This window comes from Mustela nivalis (assembly GCF_964662115.1).
Source record: "Mustela nivalis genome assembly, chromosome: 17".
Lineage (NCBI taxonomy): Eukaryota > Metazoa > Chordata > Mammalia > Carnivora > Mustelidae > Mustela > Mustela nivalis.
In genome coordinates this window covers 46340277-46362444 of record NC_139036.1, presented here as the reverse complement: position 1 = coordinate 46362444, position 22168 = coordinate 46340277, and the positions used below count along the sequence as shown (strand labels likewise).

The 22168-nt window shown below is 35.9% G+C and overlaps 1 protein-coding gene across 1 annotated transcript in view; it reads right to left on the bottom strand.

Annotated features, from left to right (window-relative positions):
* Positions 1-17029: 17029 nt before the first annotated feature.
* Positions 17030-22168, bottom strand: part of EFCAB13 (EF-hand calcium binding domain 13) — a 129784-nt gene continuing 124645 nt past the window's right edge. Inside the window, exon 32 of the mRNA XM_082706479.1 lies at positions 17030-17228. Coding sequence (XP_082562605.1) covers positions 17044-17228 — 185 coding nt within the window. The 3' untranslated portion in view covers positions 17030-17043. The remainder of the gene's footprint in view (positions 17229-22168) is intronic.

The window sequence follows — 22168 nt, the reverse complement described above, 5'->3', positions numbered from 1 at the left end:
TCATTATACCCCATGGGCCAGCATTCAAGGATAGCTGTTCTTGATACATTGCTTCATACTGTATACCCAATGACATCCCAAAATAGTTTGAGGAATTATTCAATGAAAGTTAATATATTTTTAAAAGAATATATTAAAATGTTTAAAATAGAAATAAATAGAAATAGAAAATAGAAATAGAAATAAAAATTCAAAGGAGAATTACTACCTAAGAAAAAGGTAGTAAAACAAACAAAGCCAACAAAGCTATAATCATTAAATATTGTTTAGATCTGAACTTTCTAGAAGCTAAGGCATAAAGGGGAACTTGGGTTATTGTCTACACAAGGAGGCACACTGGTCTTTGGAAGAGATACAGTTTTTTTCTGATATTAAATTTCAAGACATTTTTCATATTTATCACTAAATAATATAATGGGCAATGTCATCAGGAAACACAATGACACTTGGTATGGCTGTTTTTAACACCAGTTCTCAAAAACAGTTGACATATATTATTAGGAAGTTGCCTCAAAAAAGTCATTTCTATGAAATATCCCTTCATAAATATTTTTGGCTTGTCAAAGATACATGTGTGTGCCTAACCAAAAGTATGTGGCAATGGTCAAAGAAGTAAACCTTGAGCTTCTGCAACCATAGAGGGAGCTTAAAAATGGGCAGTATGAAGTGATTTGACCATAGGTGCAATTTTAGCTTGCACCTATGTGTCAGAAATTAGTGTCAGAAATATTCTTTGCACACAAAAAAGAAACATTCTTCTCATTTAATATGCAAAATATAAATTGTTCCTTCTTTTTCAGCACCAGAGGGGCAAGAAAGGGCAACCTATCAGGGACCTCAGAGGCCTAAGATTATGAAAATAGTATGCAAACCAAAAGAAGAAACTGGTCGTTAACACTATAATTGATAAACATTGTGCTAAAATTCAACTTTGAATTGGTGTGTAAAGAGAAACTGGGGAAAAAATGTGGGAAGCCAATACAAAGAAATAACCAAAGAAAACAATGTTCAAATAACAAAAGAAGAAAAATAATAAACCTGAACAAAAATTCTCCTAATAGTTACAGAGGTTTTCACTAGTTTCTTGATAAAGAGTTATTTAATTATAAATCAGTATCAGGAAACCTCTCATTATCATGTTAATATGTCTTATATGATTACAATTTAAACAGCCTAATTCTAAGTACTGTTTTAGTCATTTTAAATAATGCTATTTTTTTCTTCATAAGACCCTTAGTGAGAAGATAACTGCAGTCAAGACCCTGGTCTCAGACGAGGCAGAAGAGGTAACTAGTACTCTCTAAGGGGCATGTTCTCTTTTAGTTGTTCTATACATTTGACACAGATAGAATAAAGACATTAGAAAATTAAGCCAGTGTTAAATCATTTTAAGGCCATCTCAAAATCCTAGCTGGGGTTTTCCCAAGAGATCCATATCTTATCTATCTCTATTCAACTGAAAATTCTTACTTTCAGGTAGAGGTGAAAATCCTGAATTGATTAAATTGCTCATAAACTCTTCTAAATTCACTTTCCCATCCTCTGAAAGAAAAAAGATGTGTCAGGGAACAGGGAATATGATCAAAGACTGGCAACTATAGCATAATTGCTGTACTGAAAAACAGTTTATATATTTGGTCTTAAAATACAGACATATATATTCAATAAAAAAGACAAACTGATACATATCATTCAGATACATACATTCATCCCCTACAGATCCTCCTTTGTGTGATGCTACTGAATATTAGTAGAACCCAGTAGGGTAGTAGGTTGATAGAGCCTTGGATAATCCATGAAGAAGATAAACCCCTTAGGGATTCTTGAAAACTTCGAACAGATGCATGTCAACTAAGATAAAGGATATCTAGAAACATGACTCACCTGTGAGAGTCATATTCTGTAGTAATCTTTCAATCACATCTTCAGGTAATGGAACTCCTATATTTTTCATAATGGAGCCTAGTTCTTCAGGAGTGACCATATTTTTCCTAATGGCAGCCAGAGTTTTCAGGGGGCCTTCTTTTTCTATATTCAAAAAAATATACAATGTATGAAGTTAAAAAAAAACACTCAAATATCAGTACTGGGTCCTGGATAATAATAACAACAACAACTTCTAGTAGTAGTATTACTGCTACTTCTATCACTTATTAAGTATTCTGTCTGAGCTTCTAAGTGCTCTATATACACCATTTCATTTAATACCACAAAAATTCCTTATTTAATAGATAAGAAACCTTTAGCAAGGTAAGTCTGCCTAAGCATCCACAGTTACTAAATGAGAAGCCAAGTGTGAAGTCTGATTTCATAGGCAAAATGTTTAGCCACTAGGCCAAACAAATCATTGCAAATATTAATTCTAAGACTAAAGAGTGATTACATAAAAAGAAATCTTAGGACATCTGCTTATACTCACCTCTGGCATATCTGAGGCTGGGAATTCTATTAAAGCTATGATAACTAGCCACACAAGTAATTACCTTGCCAAAAATTAGATAACCATCCATAGTTTGATGTGACTGTTCTTAATTTTTTTTCATTCAGTGGATACTTAAATGTATCCAACACATGAACACAAATATGTCCCCCAAATAATGAAAAGACTGGCACTGCTATATCAATACCAAAGAAAGATAACATTCATTTCTGAAAGTACTATGTATGAATTGTTCAAGTAAGAAGAAATTTTGAATATTATATTATCATAAACCCTATCTCATCATAAATATTAACGCAGTGAGAGATTTGCTTATAAACCACATAACTGGGAAAGTTTTATAGGCCCCATTTAGAAAATCAAAGATTAAGGACAAAATATTTTGTCACTTGAGGAAACACCATTATGGCTATTTCCCTAAATATCTTGGCTCGGGTGAATACTTTCATCCCTTGTAGCTATCTAAATTAGATCTTTTGCATTTAGTTCAGTTTTAATTTTGGAAACTAAAATTTAGAGGACATTAAGCAATTTCAGATAATCTCAAGAATATGAGCTGCTCCAAGGAGACCCAGGGGATCCAAAACTGTTGTGAATTTACTAACCAAGTCTCATTTAGCCTAAACCTTAAGGAGACCCAGAAGTTCCACAGACATCACAGATATCTCACTGTTGGAGAAGTCAGTTAACTGAACACATTAAAGCCAGATTATAGGGTGCCTGGGTGGCTCAGTGGGTTAAGCCGCTGCCTTCGGCTCAGGTCATGATCTCAGGGTCCTGGGATCGAGTCCCGCATCGGGCTCTCTGCTCGGCAGGGGCCTGCTTCCTTCCCTTCCCCTCTCTCTGCCTGCCTCTCTGCCTGCTGTGATCTCTCTCTGTCAAATAAATAAATAAAATCTTTAAAAAAAAAAAAGCCAGATTATATTTGATGTTTCACAGCTAGGTAGTGGAGTAAGGGAAGAATACCTATTACATAACATGGAGGAAGCTTAGATGTTTCAACATGTTCCTATATTTGTTTCAGTAGCTAATCTTCTCGTGATAAAAATCCCATTTTAATAAAACGATAATAGGATAAAAAAGAAAAGGAAATACTGATCGAAGAAAATTTAGTATAGCTGACACACAATGTTACATTAGTTCCAGTGTAAAAATTAATGATTTGAAAGTTTACCCATTATGCTATGTTTACCAGAAGTACAGCTACAATCTGTCCCATTACATCACTGTTACAGTATCACTGCATTCCTTATGCTGTGCTATTTATTCCTGTGATTTATTCATTCCATAACTTGAGGCCTCTATCTCCCTCACTCCTTCACCCACTTTGCCCAACCCTCAAACCTCCTTCCTTTGGGCAATCATCAATATGATCTGTGTATTTATATGTTTGATTCTGCTTTTTGTTTATTGGTTATTTGTTTGGCTTTATTTATTTATATTTTTATTTTCAAGTAATCTCTACACCCAATGTGGGGTTCAAACTTACAACCCCAAGATCAAAAGTCACATGTTCTATATACTGAGCCAGCCAGGCACCCATTTGACTATTTTTGGATTCTACTTATAAGTGGAATTATATGGTATTGGTCTTTCTCTGCCTGACTTATTTCACTTAGCATAATACCCTCTAGGTCCATCTCTGTTGTCTCAAATGGCATGATATCATCCTTTTTATGGCTGTATAATATTTCATTGTATAAATATACCACATCTTCCTTATTCATTCATCTGTTAACACTTAATTTGCTTCCATGTCTTGGCGATTATAAATTATGCTTCAACCAACATAGGAGTGCATGTATCTTTTCGAATTAGAAGAGAATATCAATTTTATTCCCACAGGATTTCAGAGTGTCCAAGACACTGGCACCTCATGGCAGTCATCTTGATAACAATCTTGAATACCAATCACAAACTTGGATACGAAATCCAGATGGACTTCGTATATTTATCCTTTTTGAGTGATGGAAAAAATACTACAATTTCAAGAAAAGGTCAGACAAGGATTCCTTATTGATTCTTCATCCCAGTACATTTGTTATATGTATGCTATAACATGTTATATATGTTATATGCATTAGAAAGCTAGACAAATGCACAAAATTGAAACTGAAGAATTCTACTCAAAATTTTTATTGTTAAAAAAGCAACATGGACGGGACTGGAAGAGATTATGCTGAGTGAAATAAGTCAAGCAGAGAGAGTCAATTGTCATATGATTTCACTTATTTGTGGAGCATAACAAATAGCATGGAGGACATGGGGAGTTAGAGAGGAGAAGGGAGTTGGGGGAAACTGGAAGGGGAGGTGAACCATGAGAGACTATGGACTCTGAAAAACAATCTGAGGGTTTTGAAGGGGCAGAGGGTAGGAGGATGGGGTACCAGGTGGTGGGTATTATAGAGGGCACGGATTGCATGGAGCACTGGGTGTGGTGCAAAAATAATGAACACTGTTATGCTGAAAATAAATAAAAAATAAATTTAAAAAATTCTCACTTACTTGAACCTTTTGTAAAATATGGCATTTTCTTTAACTGGGTCAGACAATCTTTTAAGTCCACTTTCCCCTCATCTGAAAATGAAACATAAAGAAATGAAAAATCCAAAGATACAAAAGAATGAGTCACAAGATATGCATGTTTACTAAACATTCAGAACCAAGTTAGTCCTGTTTTCCAACTCTGATCCTGCTAAAAACATCTCATATTAACTATGAAAAGGAATATGATTATGATGACTCCTGTGGTCTTTTTTGTTGAAGAGCCAATGAGCATTTTATGGATTTTACACATATTTCCAATTGGGACCATTTACAAGTCCTACTAGAACCATTTATGTTTTTCTGATTTTTTAGAAGTTTTTAAATTTATTTAAGAGATATAGAAAGGGAGAAATCAAGAGAGGGGAGAAGAGAGAGGGAGAAGCAGGCTCCCTGCTGAGCAAGGAGCCCAATGTGCCCTGGGATCATGTCCAGACCCAAAGGCAGATCCCCACCCACCCAGATGCCCCACCATTTATGTTTTGAAGGAAGACAAGAAGATATTCACTAGAAGTACCATAAACCAAACTCAACCATACCTAAAGAAGACTATATATACTTGTAAGCAAAGATATATTAATAAAGGAAGTGTGCAGTCTTTTGTCTTTTGTTAGTCATATACTTGGAACTTAAGAAAAAAGAATACTGTAAGGCTTTGTACATAAGCTAATCATCCCACTGGCAGGATTTCAAAAATACCAGCATAGCTCTTCAAGGACTGTGGGGAAACCAAACTGGTAGTTGTTATCACCACATTAAAGCTTCATGGGCTTGAGAGAGCTTGCTTCACAGCCCCTGTCCAATAAGAATGTAAGATTCACACCTCAGGAGCCAAAGAAAGGGAAAGAAGAGTGGAAGATTTTACTTCCCTAGGATAATTCAATATGAGAATAATCCAAAACGAACTCTCATCCAGCCTAATAGGGAAAATCTAATGTTATTGAACTCATTACATTTTATGCCTAATCAATCAGCTCTGTGGATTCATGAGTGAAAGTAAATAGAAGTTTGATACATAATAAATGACTCAGAAAAGGAATACTTACTATCAAGAGGAATAGATGTAAGTACCTCCTGTAATTCTTCCTTTGGGCAATAAATCCCCAGGCCTTTCAGTATAGATTTTACTTCATCAACATCAACTTTTTCATTGGTGACTTTGTTTAAGGCATTTGCAAGTTCCTTAACCTCTATCAAGAGAAAGTATTTTCAGTTTAGATACAAATTCTAAATAATTAGCTTAAATTATAATTCAAAAAATTCATATAGGTACCTAGCATTTGTTAAAAGATGGTATAGTACCCACCTTAAATACTCTGTTGAGGTACATATGCATCCAACTCTTACTTCATCCATATAAAATAGATCCATTATATAAAGCAAACTCATAGCAGAAATTAAACCTTGATATCTGTCTCCTTCTTGTGCATCTACTTCTGCTTCTCATGTTTCCCACATCCTTTCTGTATGTGTCCAGTGATCTCTCTGCTGCTCCCCAGTCACTGTCACCTCAATCTGCCTTTTCCCCATTCCTTTATTAAACTAAATTTGTCTTATACTGACAAATACAGAGTTCAGAACCTTGGTATACATGGGAATAGCTAATAAAGCCGCTAACAGAATGATTATTGTTTAAATAATTGGAAACAAATGTTAATGTAAGAGAGACTTTTGTCCCCCCCCCCCATTTGTCAGTTTCCTCTTTATTTAATAACAAATACTTTAGTAGTGGCCTAATATAAGTATAACATATGTATTATTTCCTACCCTACCTTCTTCCTTCTGTCTAGAAGACACTTCTCCCAATTCTTCCAGTAGATGATTCCTTTTCATCCTATCACATCTCAGGACATGCTTACCTGACCATCCTATCTAAATTAAACCACTGCACCTTAATGCTCTAACTCCTTCTTGCACAAGTTCTCCTTAACATTTAGCACAATTTGTAGTTATTTATTTGTTCATCTGTCTTTCTTCAGTGAGTTCTCCAGGGTCAGAGACCAGTATATACCTCTCTTTCTTACCAGCATAGTGCCACTTGTTTGTTGAATGAATGGATTGAATTAATGGTCTTCCTGCTCCTATTGGTTCTGTAATCTAATACACTGTTAAATCAATATTTAGAGACAGCTTCACACCTGAAACTCTCTTGCCCGAAGAATATATTGAGACCTGTTTTGAGGTAACATTTAATACTCCCTTCAATGTAGACCTATCAACTATCTCTCATTCCTCATCTTTCAAATCCTACTTATGTCTCCATTCTTTTCTTCCCTTCTAATGTCTAGGTCTCAGGGTTTTCTTGCTTTCCCTCTACCTACCAAGATGTTACCCTTTCTTCTACGCCCTCCTCAATTCTTTTCATATGAATCTAATCTTCATCTGAACTCTTAAAATAATAAATATGTATCACTAATTTGATCTTATAGCACATTAGTTATTTTTTATGTAAATGACCTATCTCTTCATCTACATTTTAATATTCTCATGGCCTATCTCATGCACATTTTTTGTTCAATATATGTGTGGTGATCATGAAGCTATTAACTTATAAGTTATAGTATAAAATTAATACTATACTAAAACATTAAGCTACAATACAGACAAGAACATATGTGCACGTGGAATCTTGCTGCGGGGTTTTAGGTATAGTACAATTCCTTCAAATTTCACTTTTCTCATTCTTTATTATAATACTCCTACTTAATAGTAGAGTCATAAAAAATAGCTGATAAGAAATAAATTATGTAAAAGAACTTAGTAAAACATCAACATTATACAAATGTATTATTGTTGCCAACCATTATTTGAAACCAAACAAAATTAAATATGTCTGTAAAGAATATGAAAAAAACTATGCACATTTTTTCCCCAAGATACTTTTTATACTAAAAATAAGAGTTGGAGAAGAATTTTGGTAAGTTTATAAAACATGAGGCCATTAACTCATTTTTAAAGTGAGTCAGAACTTTCCAAAATTATACTCAAAAGTTAGATATTTCACAGAGGACATCCATTATGAGATGCCACAAAACATTTCTTGGTGCCACAATCAAAAAGACCAAGATTCAAGTTGGATGGATCACTGATCCCAATAAGTTATACATATTTCCATCAGGATGAGAATCCACATATTCTTTATGCAACTACAAAAAAGAATGAGAAAGCTCTTTACATTCCAATATGAATAAATATCAAAAATATATTGTTACACTTTAAAAAAATCAAGGATACAGAACAATGTACACAGTATGCTTCTACTTATGTAAAAAGTATATGGAGGGATATATATATGTTTTGTTTGTTTTTTCTTGAGTGCTCTACATACTACCTACATTAGAAACCAGTTACTTATTCATTAGTTACTAGGGGAAAAGGAATAGGAATTAAATAGAGAGATCAGGTATGAGGCAAAGTTCCACTATGTACCTTTAAATACTTTTAAACTTATGATCTATGTGAAAGCATTACATATAAAAAATTAAATTTATTAATTAAAATATTTAAGGGTCATGTATTTTGGCATTCTTGTTAGAAGACATATTATTTGCTTCAACTACAAACTTACAATCTTACAAACTAGACTTTCATGAACATAGGAAGCTCACCTTCATCTGAACTCTTAAAATACTAAATGTACAACATTCATTTAATTTTGTACTATATACAAAATTATACTTTTATGTAAGTGGTCCCTCACTTTTCAACAACTAGCTAACAATTTCCTATATTCAGAATGTGTATAAAACTTTCTAATTATTCTCACCTCTAAAATCTTGCAAACGCTTATTGCTCTTCAGTGCCAAAAGCACAGTCTTTAGGGAAACCTCTCCCTTTTCTGTAGACAAAAATAGAACAAAGAAAAAAATTAATAAATTCAAAAAACATAAAGCATTTTCACTGTGAGCTAGGTTGGTTCACTGACTGCCCCCTTAAAGCTTCTTATGATTTTCTAGATATGCAAACTTTTGTCCAGAATGCAATCTACACTCTCCCTATAGAAATCCTATTCATGTCAAAACCAGCTCATAAATCTAGTTTTCTAAAAAGCCTTTCCTTGTGCCTCTATGATACCCTGCTAAAGTATACACTTCCCTTTTCCTTTCCTTCACAATCTGTTTTCTGGAAAGAAATGTTTTTATTCATCACATCCTCCACTCTTCAAACTGCTCTAATCTGGCTTCCATCTCCTTGGAAACTGCTTTTACCATGTTCATCTGTTAACTCTTTATTGCCAAACTAATGAACACTTTTTAACTTTTTGGTCTTATTTAATACTTTCCTCCTTCAAACTCTTTTTTCACTCGGCTTTTTTTTTTTTCCCTCCTCCCACCATTCTAGCTGCTTCTTAATGTCCTTTAAAAACTATTCTTTCCCCACCATTACTTAAATGTTACCATCCCCTGTGCTTTACCCTTGGCCCTCCTCTTGTTACACTATATGAACTATTTCTGAATTCTCAAGTTTCTGTTCCTAGGCCAGATCACTGTCTACTACACATCTTCAGCTCTACGTCTGCAAGCCCCTCAAACAAAATATATCCTTTGGGTGGGGGATTTAAAACACAAATAAATTATTTTATTTCTATGCAAATAACAAATCTTTGGGAATTTGGGGTCCCAAATCTTTGGGATCAAATGCATTTATTACTTCCATATTGCCAAACTTTGATTTAATTGGTTCTATCTTTATCCCCATGTGGCAACTGGAGCACTCACTTTAGAGGGAATCTGTCCTAATTCCAGTCTATCAAGGAAAATCTGCAAGTTAAAAACTCCCTGCGATCAGCAAGCAGAGAATGGCAGGTGGCAAATGAAACTCTCAGTGAATTATTCTAATTGCATTTTCTTTTACCTTCATATCTTAAAAAGTTGTAAGAAAAGAGAGAGAACAACTTTCTGTGGTTTTGACAGTTATGTTTACATCATTTTCTAATGACTACTATTTTTCATGGACGCTGAGTATGAACCTAGTTTGAAGTGTCTGCTGTCAGCTTGCACAATGGGTGCCTAGAAACAGGAACTAGGAATAATTGGATGCATTCAATACATAAAAGTATTGGCTAATATTATTACAAATAATTTTTATGGCATCCTCTTATTTATTTTCACAATTTTCTTTACTGATTTACTGCTTTATATTGAAGACAGAAGAGACAAACACAAAATGATGAAACAAAATTCAAATAAAAGAATGAAAAATTAAGCTGAGGTAAAATTAAAACAAGCAATAATTGGATTAACCTACATCATCTTCTTAAAATAAAATATAATTTATTATAAATGAAACCCCTCCAAATATCAGTTTAAACTGTTATTCTGGGTTTTACATATCTGAAAGGAATTATCACGTATTAATTGATTAAAAGAATATCTGAGTATTTCTGAGAAATAAGTTTTAATGGAAGATAATAAATATCTAACAATACTTTCTAAACAATTGGGGAAAAAAAGGAAACTTAAAGTTTCATCTAGGTGACAAACTTTATAAATGACCTCCTATTCATTAAACGTAGTTCCTACTAAGTTTTTTTTTCTTTTTAATTTTTAATTTTTAATTTTTTATTTTTTTATCCCCAGGGGTACAGGTCTGTGAATCACCAGGTTTACACACTTCACAGCACTCACCAAAGCACATACCCTCCCCAATGTCCATAATCCCACCCCCTTCTCCCAAACCCCCTCTCCCCAGCAACCCTCAGTTTGTTTTGTGAGATTAAGAGTCACTTATGGTTTGTCTCCCTCCCAATCCCATCTTGTTTCATTGATTCTTTTCCTACCCACTTAAGCCCCCATGTTGCATCACCACTTCCTCATATCAGGGAGATCATATGATAGTCTGTCTTTCTGGCTTGACTTATTTCGCTAAGCATGATACGCTCTAGTTCCATCCATGTTGTCGCAAATGGCAAGATTTCATTTCTTTTGATGGCTGCACAGTATTCCATTGTGTATATATACCACATCTTCTTGATCCATTCATCTGTTGATGGACATCTAGGTTCTTTCCATAGTTTGGCTATTGTGGACATTGCTGCTATAACATTCGGGTGCACGTGCCCCTTTGGATCACTACGTTTGTATCTTTAGGGTAAATACCCAATAGTGCAATTGCTGGGTCATAGGGCAGCTCTGCTTTCAACATTTTGAGGAACCTCCATGCTGTTTTCCAGAGTGGCTGCACCAGCTTGCATTCCCACCAACAGTGTAGGAGGGTTCCCCTTTCTCTGCATCCTCGCCAGCATCTGTCATTTCCTGACTTGTTGATTTTAGCCATTCTGACTGGTGTGAGGTGATATCTCATTGTGGTTTTGATTTGTATTTCCCTGATGCCGAGTGATATGGAGCACTTTTTCATGTGTCTGTTGGCCATCTGGATGTCTTCTTTACAGAAATGTCTGTTCATGTCCTCTGCCCATTTCTTGATTGGATTATTTGTTCTTTGGGTGTTGAGTTTGCTAAGTTCTTTATAGATTTTGGACACTAGTCCTTTATCTGATATGTCGTTTGCAAATATCTTCTCCCATTCTGTCAGTTGTCTTTTGATTTTGTTAACTGTTTCCTTTGCTGTGCAAAAGCTTTTGATCTTGATGAAATCCCAATAGTTCATTTTTTCCCTTGCTTGCCTTGCCTTTTGCGTTGTTCCTAGGAAGATGTTGCTGCGGCAGAGGTCGAAGAGGTTGCTGCCTGTGTTCTCCTCAAGGATTTTGATGGATTCCTTTCTCACATTGAGGTCCTTCATCCATTTTGAGTCTATTTTTGTGTGTGGTGTAAGGAAATGGTCCAATTTCATTTTTCTGCATGTGGCTGTAAGTTTTTAAAGCGAAGATGCATATATTGTGTATTCAGAAATACACAAACACTTAAACTTTTCCCATTAGCTGGAAGAACCTGAAAAATAACTCAGATAATATGATTAAGGTCAAAGAAAGAAGTGGAAAGCCAACTGTTTGTTTGATCTTTCCACCTACTTCACACTGTATTGAAACTATATATTTAACCTGTTCTCCCAACAGAATGCTTTAAATTTACTTACGCTTTAAGCATTCATTTTTACTGTATTTGCAGATTTTCAAAATGTATCCTTCCCTCATAGATCTCATGGAAATTTCCCCCAAATAATCACTTTTCTCAAACAGTTATAAAGCAAAATGGTTTCAGTGATGGTAAAGATAGCATATTATTGAAATGTCACAAAAAAGCTTTCGTATCTAGCTGCATGAGTTAAGGAAATCTTCAAGGAGGTCACATTTTTACTGACATGGCAGTATATCTGAAGGTTAACAGATTCATGAGGAAAATGTATAGAAATATAAGTGAGTGTGGTGTGTTCTGAGAACTGTAAGTAGTTTCTTAATTTTGGATTTAGTTTAAATTACTTAATTTTTAAATTAAGTGTCTTGAAACCTTACAAAAATGTGTAAGAAAGTTTGTGGGAAAAGGTTAATCTAACACGTCAGATAAAAGGAACTAGATTATTTAAAAAAAAAAAAAAAGCCCTGTATAATTTGTGAAGGAATTTCGATTTATCTGTTCTCATTTCAATCTTTTCCCTCCATCATGCACTTCATCAAACACACTATATCCTAAGCCTAACTCATCCTTGCACTAAAGCCTGATCCTCCTTCTGTATTCCCCAGCTTATTAAAAGGCATCACTAGGGAATGTCTCCCAAGCCAAAAATCTTATTAGTTACCCTCAACTCCTTTCTCTCTCCCTTCCCTAACTTAACCAAACAATGATGAAGTTCTGCCTCCTAGAACTCTATATACCTGTTCCTTTCTTCCCATCCCTAGATCCAATGCCTTACTTCACAACACATTATTTTTAACCTGAATTACTGCACGCCTTCTAAAATGTCTCTTTGCTTCCAATCTCACCCTCCCCTGCTCTTTCTTAATGCTATCAGAATGCCCATTAAGGGGTGCCTGGGTGGCTCAGTTGTTTGAGTGCCTGCCTTTGGCCCAGGTCATGATCCCAAAATCCTGGGATCAAGTCCCCGCATCAGGCTCCCTGCTCAGTGGGGAACCTGCTTCTCCCTCTGCCTGCCATTCCCCTGCTAGTGCTCTCTCTCTCTCTCAAACACATAAATAAAATCTTTTTAAAAAGAAAAAAGAACGCCCATTATAAAGTGCAAAATTTGTCATGTCATTTTTCTACTTTGAAATCTTCAGTGACCCTCCAGAGCCTTCAGGATAAAATTCAAAATCTGCTGCCAGAAACAAAAATAAAAACAAAACCCTTCTGGATCCGCTCTTGAGTATATGGCCACTTCAATTCTTTCTTTCCCACTCCTCCTGCCACTAAGTACCACCACGTTGATAATCAAATGTCAACATGAACTATAAAGCTTATTAAACACACACATGCACATGTACACACACATACCTTGGCCATGATGCAGATATTCTGAAGCAGGAGATGTAAGCAATTTGTTTTTAACAAATTCCCTAGGCAATTCAGATGTAATCTGTCTAAAATCCAATGGTATACCTCCTACCGGACTGTTTAAGACTTCCTTGATTTCTCTACCAGCTTTGTTCTTCTATACTTTGTATATACTGAACACTCCTTCTTACCTCCTTCCAGTCCCCTTCCCTGTACTCCCAGTTCTTGGCTAGCTCCTACTCATATCTTAAAACTCAATTCCAGAGGTGCCTGGGTGACTCAGTCAGTTAAGCATCTGCTTTCAGCTCAGGTCATGATCCCAGGGTCCTGGAATTGAGCCCCTCATGGGGCCCCCTGCTCAGTTGGGAACCTGCTTTATTTTTAATATAGTTTTTAAATTTTTTAATTAACATATAATGTATTATTAGCCCAGAGGTACAAGTCTGTGAATCGCCAGGTTTACACTTCACAGCACTCACCATAGCACATACCTTCTCCAATGTCCATAACCCAGCCACCCTCTCCTTATACCCCTCCCCCGGCAATCCTCAGTTTGTTTTGTGAGATTGAGTCTATTATGGTTTGTCTCCCTCCCAATCCCATCTTGTTTCGTTGATTCCTTTCCTACCCTCCAAACTCTCAACATTGCCTCTCAACTTCCTCATATCAGGGAGAGCATATGATAATTGTCTTTCTCTGACTGACTTATTTCATTAAGCGTAATACCCACTAGTTCCATCCACATCTTCGCAAATGGCAAGAATTCATTTCTTTTGATGGCTGCAGAGTGTTCCATTGTATATATATATACACCACATGTTCTTTATCCATTCATCTGTTGATGTACATCAAGGTTCTTTCCATAGTTTGACTATTGTGGACATTGCTGCTATAAACATTCGGGTGCACGTGCCCCTGCAGATCACTAGATTTGTATCTTTAGGGTAAATACCCAGTAGTGCAATAGCTGGGTCATAGGGTAGCTCTATTTTCAACTTTTTGAGGAACCTCCATGCTGTTTTCCAGAGTGGTTGCATCAGGTTGCATTCCCAGGAGGGTTCCCCTTTCTCCGCATCCTCACCAGCATCCATCATTCCCTGACTTGTTAATTTTAGCCATCGTGACAGGTGTGAGGTGGTATCTCATTGTGGTTTTGATTTGTATTTCCCTGATACCGAGTGATGTGGAGCACTTTTTCTTGTGTCTGTTGGCCTTCTGGATGTCTTCTTTGCAGAAATGTCTGTTCATGTCCTCTGCCCATTTCTTGATTGGATTATTTGTTCTTTAGGTGTTGAGTTTGATAAGTTCTTTATAGATTTTGGATACTAGCCCTTTATTTGATATGTTGTTTGCCAGTATCTTCTCCCATTCTGTCAGTTGTCTTTTGGTTTTGTTAACTGTTTTCTTTGCTGTGCAAAAGCTTTTGATCTTGATGAAGTGGGAGCCTGCTTCTTCCTCTCCCTCTGCCTCTCCCTCCACTGGTGCTCTCTGTCTCTTTGCTCATTCTCCCTCTCCCAAATAAAAAAATAAAATCTCTAAAAACTTTAAAAAATATATAGAATTCAACTCCAACAGTAATTACTCCAAGAAGCCTCTTCCAACTACCCTATCCAACCCTGTGTAGGTTAGATATGTATTGTATACATTCCCATAATACTGTTTACCTCTGTCATGGTATTTAATAATTGGTATTCTCACTGCTTGTGATCTCAGTAGACTGTAAGCTCTTTTATCTTTATATATTTAGTAACTAACAAGAAATAGGTACTTAATAAAGTTTTGCTGAATGAATGAAATTGCTCTCCTCTGAATTCTTACAAAACTCAGTGTCATCACTTGTATAGGAAAAAAAAACTCAGCTCTCCTGTGTTTCTCCTTTACTCTCAAACTACTACCATACTCACAACACTTTAGCACCAGATGTTGGGGGGGGTTCCCCCACCAAGTAATTCTCTGCAACATCAGCTGAGCATCCTATAATTTAACTCAATTCTGACACTATCTTCCTGGAGATGGCATCAGGTCCCACAAGTTAAGGGCTCAGTCCCATAAGACTGTCCTTCCTCCTACTTCAGAAGCCAATCACAAGTAGGTCCCCAGGTTCCCCACAACTTATGTCCAACTTGGCTACAAACTGAAGATTCCTATGACTTTCTCCCCCTTGGATTCAATTATTTTCTAGAATAGTTCACAGAACTCAGGGAAACATTTAATGTTTACCAGTTTATTAAAGGATATGATAAGTATACTTGAGAACAGCCAGATGAAGAAATACATAGGGTATGGGAGATCTGGGAGGGTCCCAAGCATAGCAGCTCTGTCCCTGTGAGTTGAGGTGAATCACTTTCCTGGCATGTGGATGTGTTCATCGACCTGGAAACTCTCTGAACAACTGGGATTTTATGGAGGCTTCAAACATAGGCATAATCAAGGATTCACTCCATTTCCAGCCCATTTCCCCTCTCTGGGGAATGCTAAAAATTCCAAGGTACTAATCATGGCTTATCTTTTCATCCCCACCTAGGAAACAGATGCCCACCCAGAACTGCCTATTAGAACAAAAGAAACCCCTAGTGCTCAAATCACTTAGGAATTTACAAGCGTCTTAGGAGCTCTATGCCAGGAATGCAGTCAAAGATCAAATATATATTTCTTTCTTTTTTTCAAATTATATTCAGTTAGCCACTGTATAGTACATCATTAGTTTTTGATGTAGTGTCCAATGACTCATTAGTTACGTACAACACTCAGTGCTCATCACAACACAGGCCCTCCTTAATACCCATCACCTTGTTATTGTTTTATTACCAATTACAATATCACATCACTGTTTCCCTGGTTATTACTCAAGCGCTGCCATGTAACATTGCAAATGCACTGAGCTTTTATCTCCTATATTGTTAAATACTCTTTTGTTGTTTATAGCTTGCCTCACCAACTAGACCAAAAGTTTCCTAAATATGAATACTTTATATTTATTTGATTACATTACATATTACATATTACATGACACCTTACATATAACAGGTACTTGTGATCAGGTCTTTGGATAGGCCATGCACTGCCTAACGTCAAAGCGTGCTGTTGACAACAGATGTTGTGCAGTAGCCCCAGTCAATATGATTGATGAAACCCATTTAATATTGTAAAACAAAAGTACTTTTAGGAATTGATTTAATATTGTAAAACCCATTTAATATTGTAAAACAAAAGTACTTTTAGGAATTGATTTTAAATTAATTTTAAAACACCCATAATAATTGGCAAAATTTGAAAATTATATATTGTTTTCTCTGAAAGCTCTTAAGATTCACATTCAATCAATCTCAAATATCTCAAGCTGAGGGCAGAAAGTCTTCCCTTAGTCTATTCCTGGCTAAAAACAGTTTTATGTCAGCACAACCTTCACAGAGAATCACTTCATGTTCCCTGATTTACATAGTAGATGCTAAAAATACACACACAAATTACACTCTGATGGAATCAACACAGGATACTTGATGGGGCTTTAAAAATCTTATTAATCTTATTCAAAGCCTTTTCCATCAAGATAAATGCATGATTTCAATAGACCTGCTCTATTAGAGTGTTTTTTCCATTAGGATAATAAAAAAAGAAAATTGTTGGGGAGTGAATAATGGAGGACAGGGAAGGGGAATGGAAAATTTATTGTCACTTTATTTGGAAAGCCAACTTATAGTTATTATATGTACCATCAACATCAAGCGTTTTCTCTAACATCTGGTGTTCTTCAGGCTTTACAGAAACATTGAGGTCATCAAAAGCATCTTGCAAGTTATTAATTTGAATTTTGTTGGAGTCCATCAAGTTGACAGTCTGGAGGGCAGTAGATAAATCTGAAAACATATGCGGATTCTGTAAGTCATACATCTCAATTAATATTATCTCTATGATTCCAAAATTAATAAGCCAAATATTCCTTTATTCCAAGCATATTTCACTGAGATGTTATTTTTGTCTTAATATAAAAAAATATTAAGATGACTGAGGGCTTTTTAAATTTAACTGAATAAAACTAACAGGTTTTTTTCAAGTTAAAATAGGCCATTTTTAAGTTAAAATAGCATCTCCTAGGGAAATGTTTAATTTTATACCAGTGAGAGGGAATTTGGGGCTTATTTCTATGTATATGATAACAGCCCAAATTTCAGAGTATAAAAAACATTAGTCCTGAATTTCCTTTTACTTACATATTTTTCTGCTCTTTTCATTTTTTGCTTATTCCTCATAACTTTTATTCTAGGATTAGAATTCCCCCCAGAAGTATGGGAATATTAGGTTTTCAGGAATATACTGTGCCTGAAGGTGGAAATGGCCTTTACTTTTTAACTTAAAAGGTACAAGAATCAAATGCCACAAAATCTATAGAAGAAATATGAACTGAAGAGTTTCAAGATTACAGGTAATAGATGTAGGGGTTTTCCTATGAAGAAAACAAAAATGTTGGAAGTTCTTTCAGGCTGAAGAAGTCCACATTCTTCCCAGGTCTTATCTAAATCTCTAGGAGTTTTCCCCTCTAAATGGGATCCTTAGCTGTGCCTCTATCTGCTTTATCAATGAGTTAAACAAATCATCATACACTCAAGGTTGCCATTTGGGTTATAATCACTAGTTTATGTAGGAAAATATTTAAAAGGAGGCAAAGTACAGGGATACAAAGGAATTGCAGAAAAGAGTTGTACTATTTAATAAGACATTGTTGGATAAGAAACTTTCCAACAGATCTTAATTCTTGAGGGCCTTTAATGTCTCCAATAAATTCCAGCAGACTTTTCTGTAGAAATTACAAACTGATTCTAAAATTCACATGGCAATGGAAAAGATCTAGAATAGCCAAAATAACTTTTTTTTTAAAGTAGAACAAAGTTGAAGGACCAATACTACCTGAGTGCTTTCAATATTTATTATAAAGCTATAGTAATCAGACAATGTGCTATCTGTGTAAAGACTGACAAAGATCAATGGAACAGAACAGAGAATCCAGGAAATAAACAAACAAACAAACATGATTTTCTACAAAAGTACAAAGAAAATTCAGTATAGAAAATATAAAGTATAATCTTTTCAACAACTGTGCTGAAACAAATGAATGTCCATATGCAAAACAAAACAAAACAAAAAGGAACTTTGATTCATACTTCATTCCATATATAAAGATTAACTGAAAATAGATATACACCTAAGACGCAAAACCAAAACCCAAAAAACTTTTAGAAGAAAACATACATTAAAACCTTTGTAAGCTTGCGTGAGGCAAAGATTTCATATTTGTGACACCAAAAGCACAATCCATAAAAGAAAAGAACTAATTAATGAGACTTTATCAAAATTAAAATTAATTCTCTTTTATTTTAATTTTTTATTTTTTATAAACATATATTTTTATCCCCAGGGGTACAGGTCTGTGAATCACCAGGTTTACACACTTCACAGCACTCACCAAAGCACATACCCTCCCCAATGTCCATAATCCCACCCCCTTCTCCCAAACCCCTCCCCCCAGCAACCCTCAGTTTGTTTTGTGAGATTAAGTCACTTATGGTTTGTCTCCCTCCCAATCCCATCTTGTTTCATTGATTCTTCTCCTACCTACTTAAGCCTCCATGTTGCATCACCACTTCCTCATATCAGGGAGATCATATGATAGTTGTCTTTCTCTGCTTGACTTATTTCACTAAGCATGATATGCTCTAGTTCCATCCATGTTGTCGCAAATGGCAAGATTTCATTTCTTTTGATGGCTGCATAGTATTCCATTGTGTATATATACCACATCTTCTTGATCCATTCATCTGTTGATGGACATCTAGGTTCTTTCCATAGTTTGGCTATTGTGGACATTGCTGCTATATACATTCGGGTGCATATGCCCCTTTGGATCACTACGTTTGTATCTTTAGGGTAAATACCCAATAGTGCAATTGCTGGGTCATAGGGCAGTTCTATTTTCAACATTCTGAGGAACCTCCATGCTGTTTTCCAGAGTGGCTGCACCAGCTTGCATTCCCACCAACAGTGTAGGAGGGTTCCCCTTTCTCCGCATCCTCGCCAGCATCTGTCATTTCCTGACTTGTTGATTTTAGCTATTCTGACTGGTGTGAGGTGATATCTCATTGTGGTTTTGATTTGTATTTCCCTGATGCCGAGTGATATGGAGCACTTTTTCATGTGTCTGTTGGCCATCTGGATGTCTTCTTTGCAGAAATGTCTGTTCATGTCCTCTGCCCATTTCTTGATTGGATTATTTGTTCTTCGGGTGTTGAGTTTGCTAAGTTCTTTATAGATTCTGGACACTAGTCCTTTATCTGATATGTCGTTTGCAAATATCTTCTCCCATTCTGTCAGTTGTCTTTTGATTTTGTTAACTGTTTCCTTTGCTGTGCAAAAGCTTTTGATCTTGATGAAATCCCAATAGTTCATTTTTTTCCCTTGCTTCCCTTGCCTTTGGTGCTGTTCCTAGGAAGATGCTGCTGCGGCTGAGGTCGAGGAGGTGCTGCCTGTGTTCTCCTCAAGGATTTTGATGGATTCCTTTCTCAAATTGAGGTCCTTCATCCATTTTGAGTCTATTTTCGTGTGGTGTAAGGAAATGGTCCAATTTCATTTTTCTGCATGTGGCTGTCCAATTTTCCCAGCACCATTTATTGAAGAGGCTGTCTTTTTTCCATTGGACATTCTTTCCTGCTTTGTTGAAGATTAGTTGACTGTAGAGTTGAGGGTCTATTTCTGGGCTCTCTATTCTGTTCCATTGTTCTATGTGTCTGTTTTTGTGCCAGTACCATGCTGTCTTGATGATGACAGCTTTGTAATAGAGCTTGAAGTCCGGAATTGTGATGCCACCAACGTTGGCTTTCTTTTTCAATATCCCTTTGGCTATTTGAGGTCTTTTCTGGTTCCATATAAATTTTAGCATTATTTGTTCCATTTCTTTGAAAAAGATGGATGGTACTTTGATAGGGATTGCATTAAATGTGTAGATTGCTTTAGGTAGCATAGACATTTTCACAATATTTATTCTTCCAATCCAGAAGCATGGAACATTTTTCCATTTCTTTGTGTCTTCCTCAATCTCTTTCATGAGTACTTTATAGTTTTCTGAGTATAGATTCTGTGCCTCTTTGGTTAGGTTTATTCCTAGGTATCTTATGGTTTTGGGTGCAATTGTAAATGGGATTGACTCCTTAATTTCTCTTTCTTCTGTCTTGCTGTTGGTGTAGAGAAATGCAACTGATTTCTGTGCATTGATTTTATATCCTGACACTTTACTGAATTCCTGTATAAGTTCTAGCAGTTTTGGAGTGGAGTGTTTTGGGTTTTCCACATATAGTATCATATCATCTGCAAAGAGTGATAATTTGACTTCTTCTTTGCTGATTTGGATGCCTTTAATTTCCTTTTGTTGTCTGATTGCTAAGGCTAGGACCTCTAGTACTATATTGAATAGCAGTGGTGATAATGGACATCCCTGCCATGTTCCTGACCTTAGCGGAAAAGCTTTCAGTTTTTCTCCATTGAGAATGATATTTGCGGTGGGTTTTTCATAGATGGCTTTGATGATATTGAGGTATGTGCCCTCTATCCCTACACTTTGAAGAGTTTTGATCAGGAAGGGATGCTGTACTTTGTCAAAGACACTTAAGAAAATGAAGAGACTCAGAGTAAAATTTGCTCAGTTTAAGACTCAGAGAAAATATTTCCCTAAATATATATCTGATAAAGGATATGTACCCAGAATTTATACAGAAATACAAAAACAAACAGCCCAACTTTAAAAATGGGCAAAAGATCTAAACAGACACTTCACAAAGAAGATATACAGATGGCAAATAAGAACATGAGAAGATGTCCACATCATTAGTCATTAAGGAAATGCAAATTAAATCCACAGTGAATCAACTTACTAGAATGATTAAAATTAAAAAGACTGACTATACCAAGTACTGGCAAGGATTTAGAAGAACTCGAACTCTCATCCACTGCTAGCAGAAATGTAAAATAGTGTGGCCACATTAGAAACCAGTTTGCAGTTTCTTAAAAAGTTAAACATACACCTACCATATGAGCCAGCCAAGCTTTGGTAACTGCTCAAAAGAAATGAAAGCATATGTTCATACAATGACTTGTACATAATTGTTCATAGCAGTTTTATTTGTAATAGATCCAAACTGGAAATAGTCTAATATGCATCACCAGGTAAGTAAACAAACTGTGGTCTATCAGTAAAATGGAGTGTTATCCAGCAATAAATAAGCATGACTTCCTGATACATGCTACATGGATGAATCTCAAAATAATTATGCTGAATGAAAACATCCAGCAAAAAAAGAACATATCCATTTTATAAAATTCTGATAAATACAAATGAATCTATACTGACAAAAAGCAGACCAGGTGTTGCCTGAGGATGAGTGAGAGAGTGAGAGGATAGAAAATGGCAGGAGAAGATTACAAAGGAACATGAGGAAGCTTTGGGGGTGAGGGATATGTTCATTATCTTGATCATGATGGTAGTTTTTTTTTTTTTTTTTAAAAGATTTTATTTATTTATTTGACAGAGAGAAATCACAAGTAGACGGAGAGGCAGGCAGAGAGAGAGAGAGGGAAGCAGGCTCCCTGCCGAGCAGAGAGCCCGATGCGGGACTCGATCCCAGGACCCCGAGATCATGACCTGAGCCGAAGGCAGCGGCTCAACCCACTGAGCCACCCAGGCGCCCCACATGATGGTAGTTTTATAGATGTACGCACATATCAAAACTTACCAAACACTGCACTTTAATTA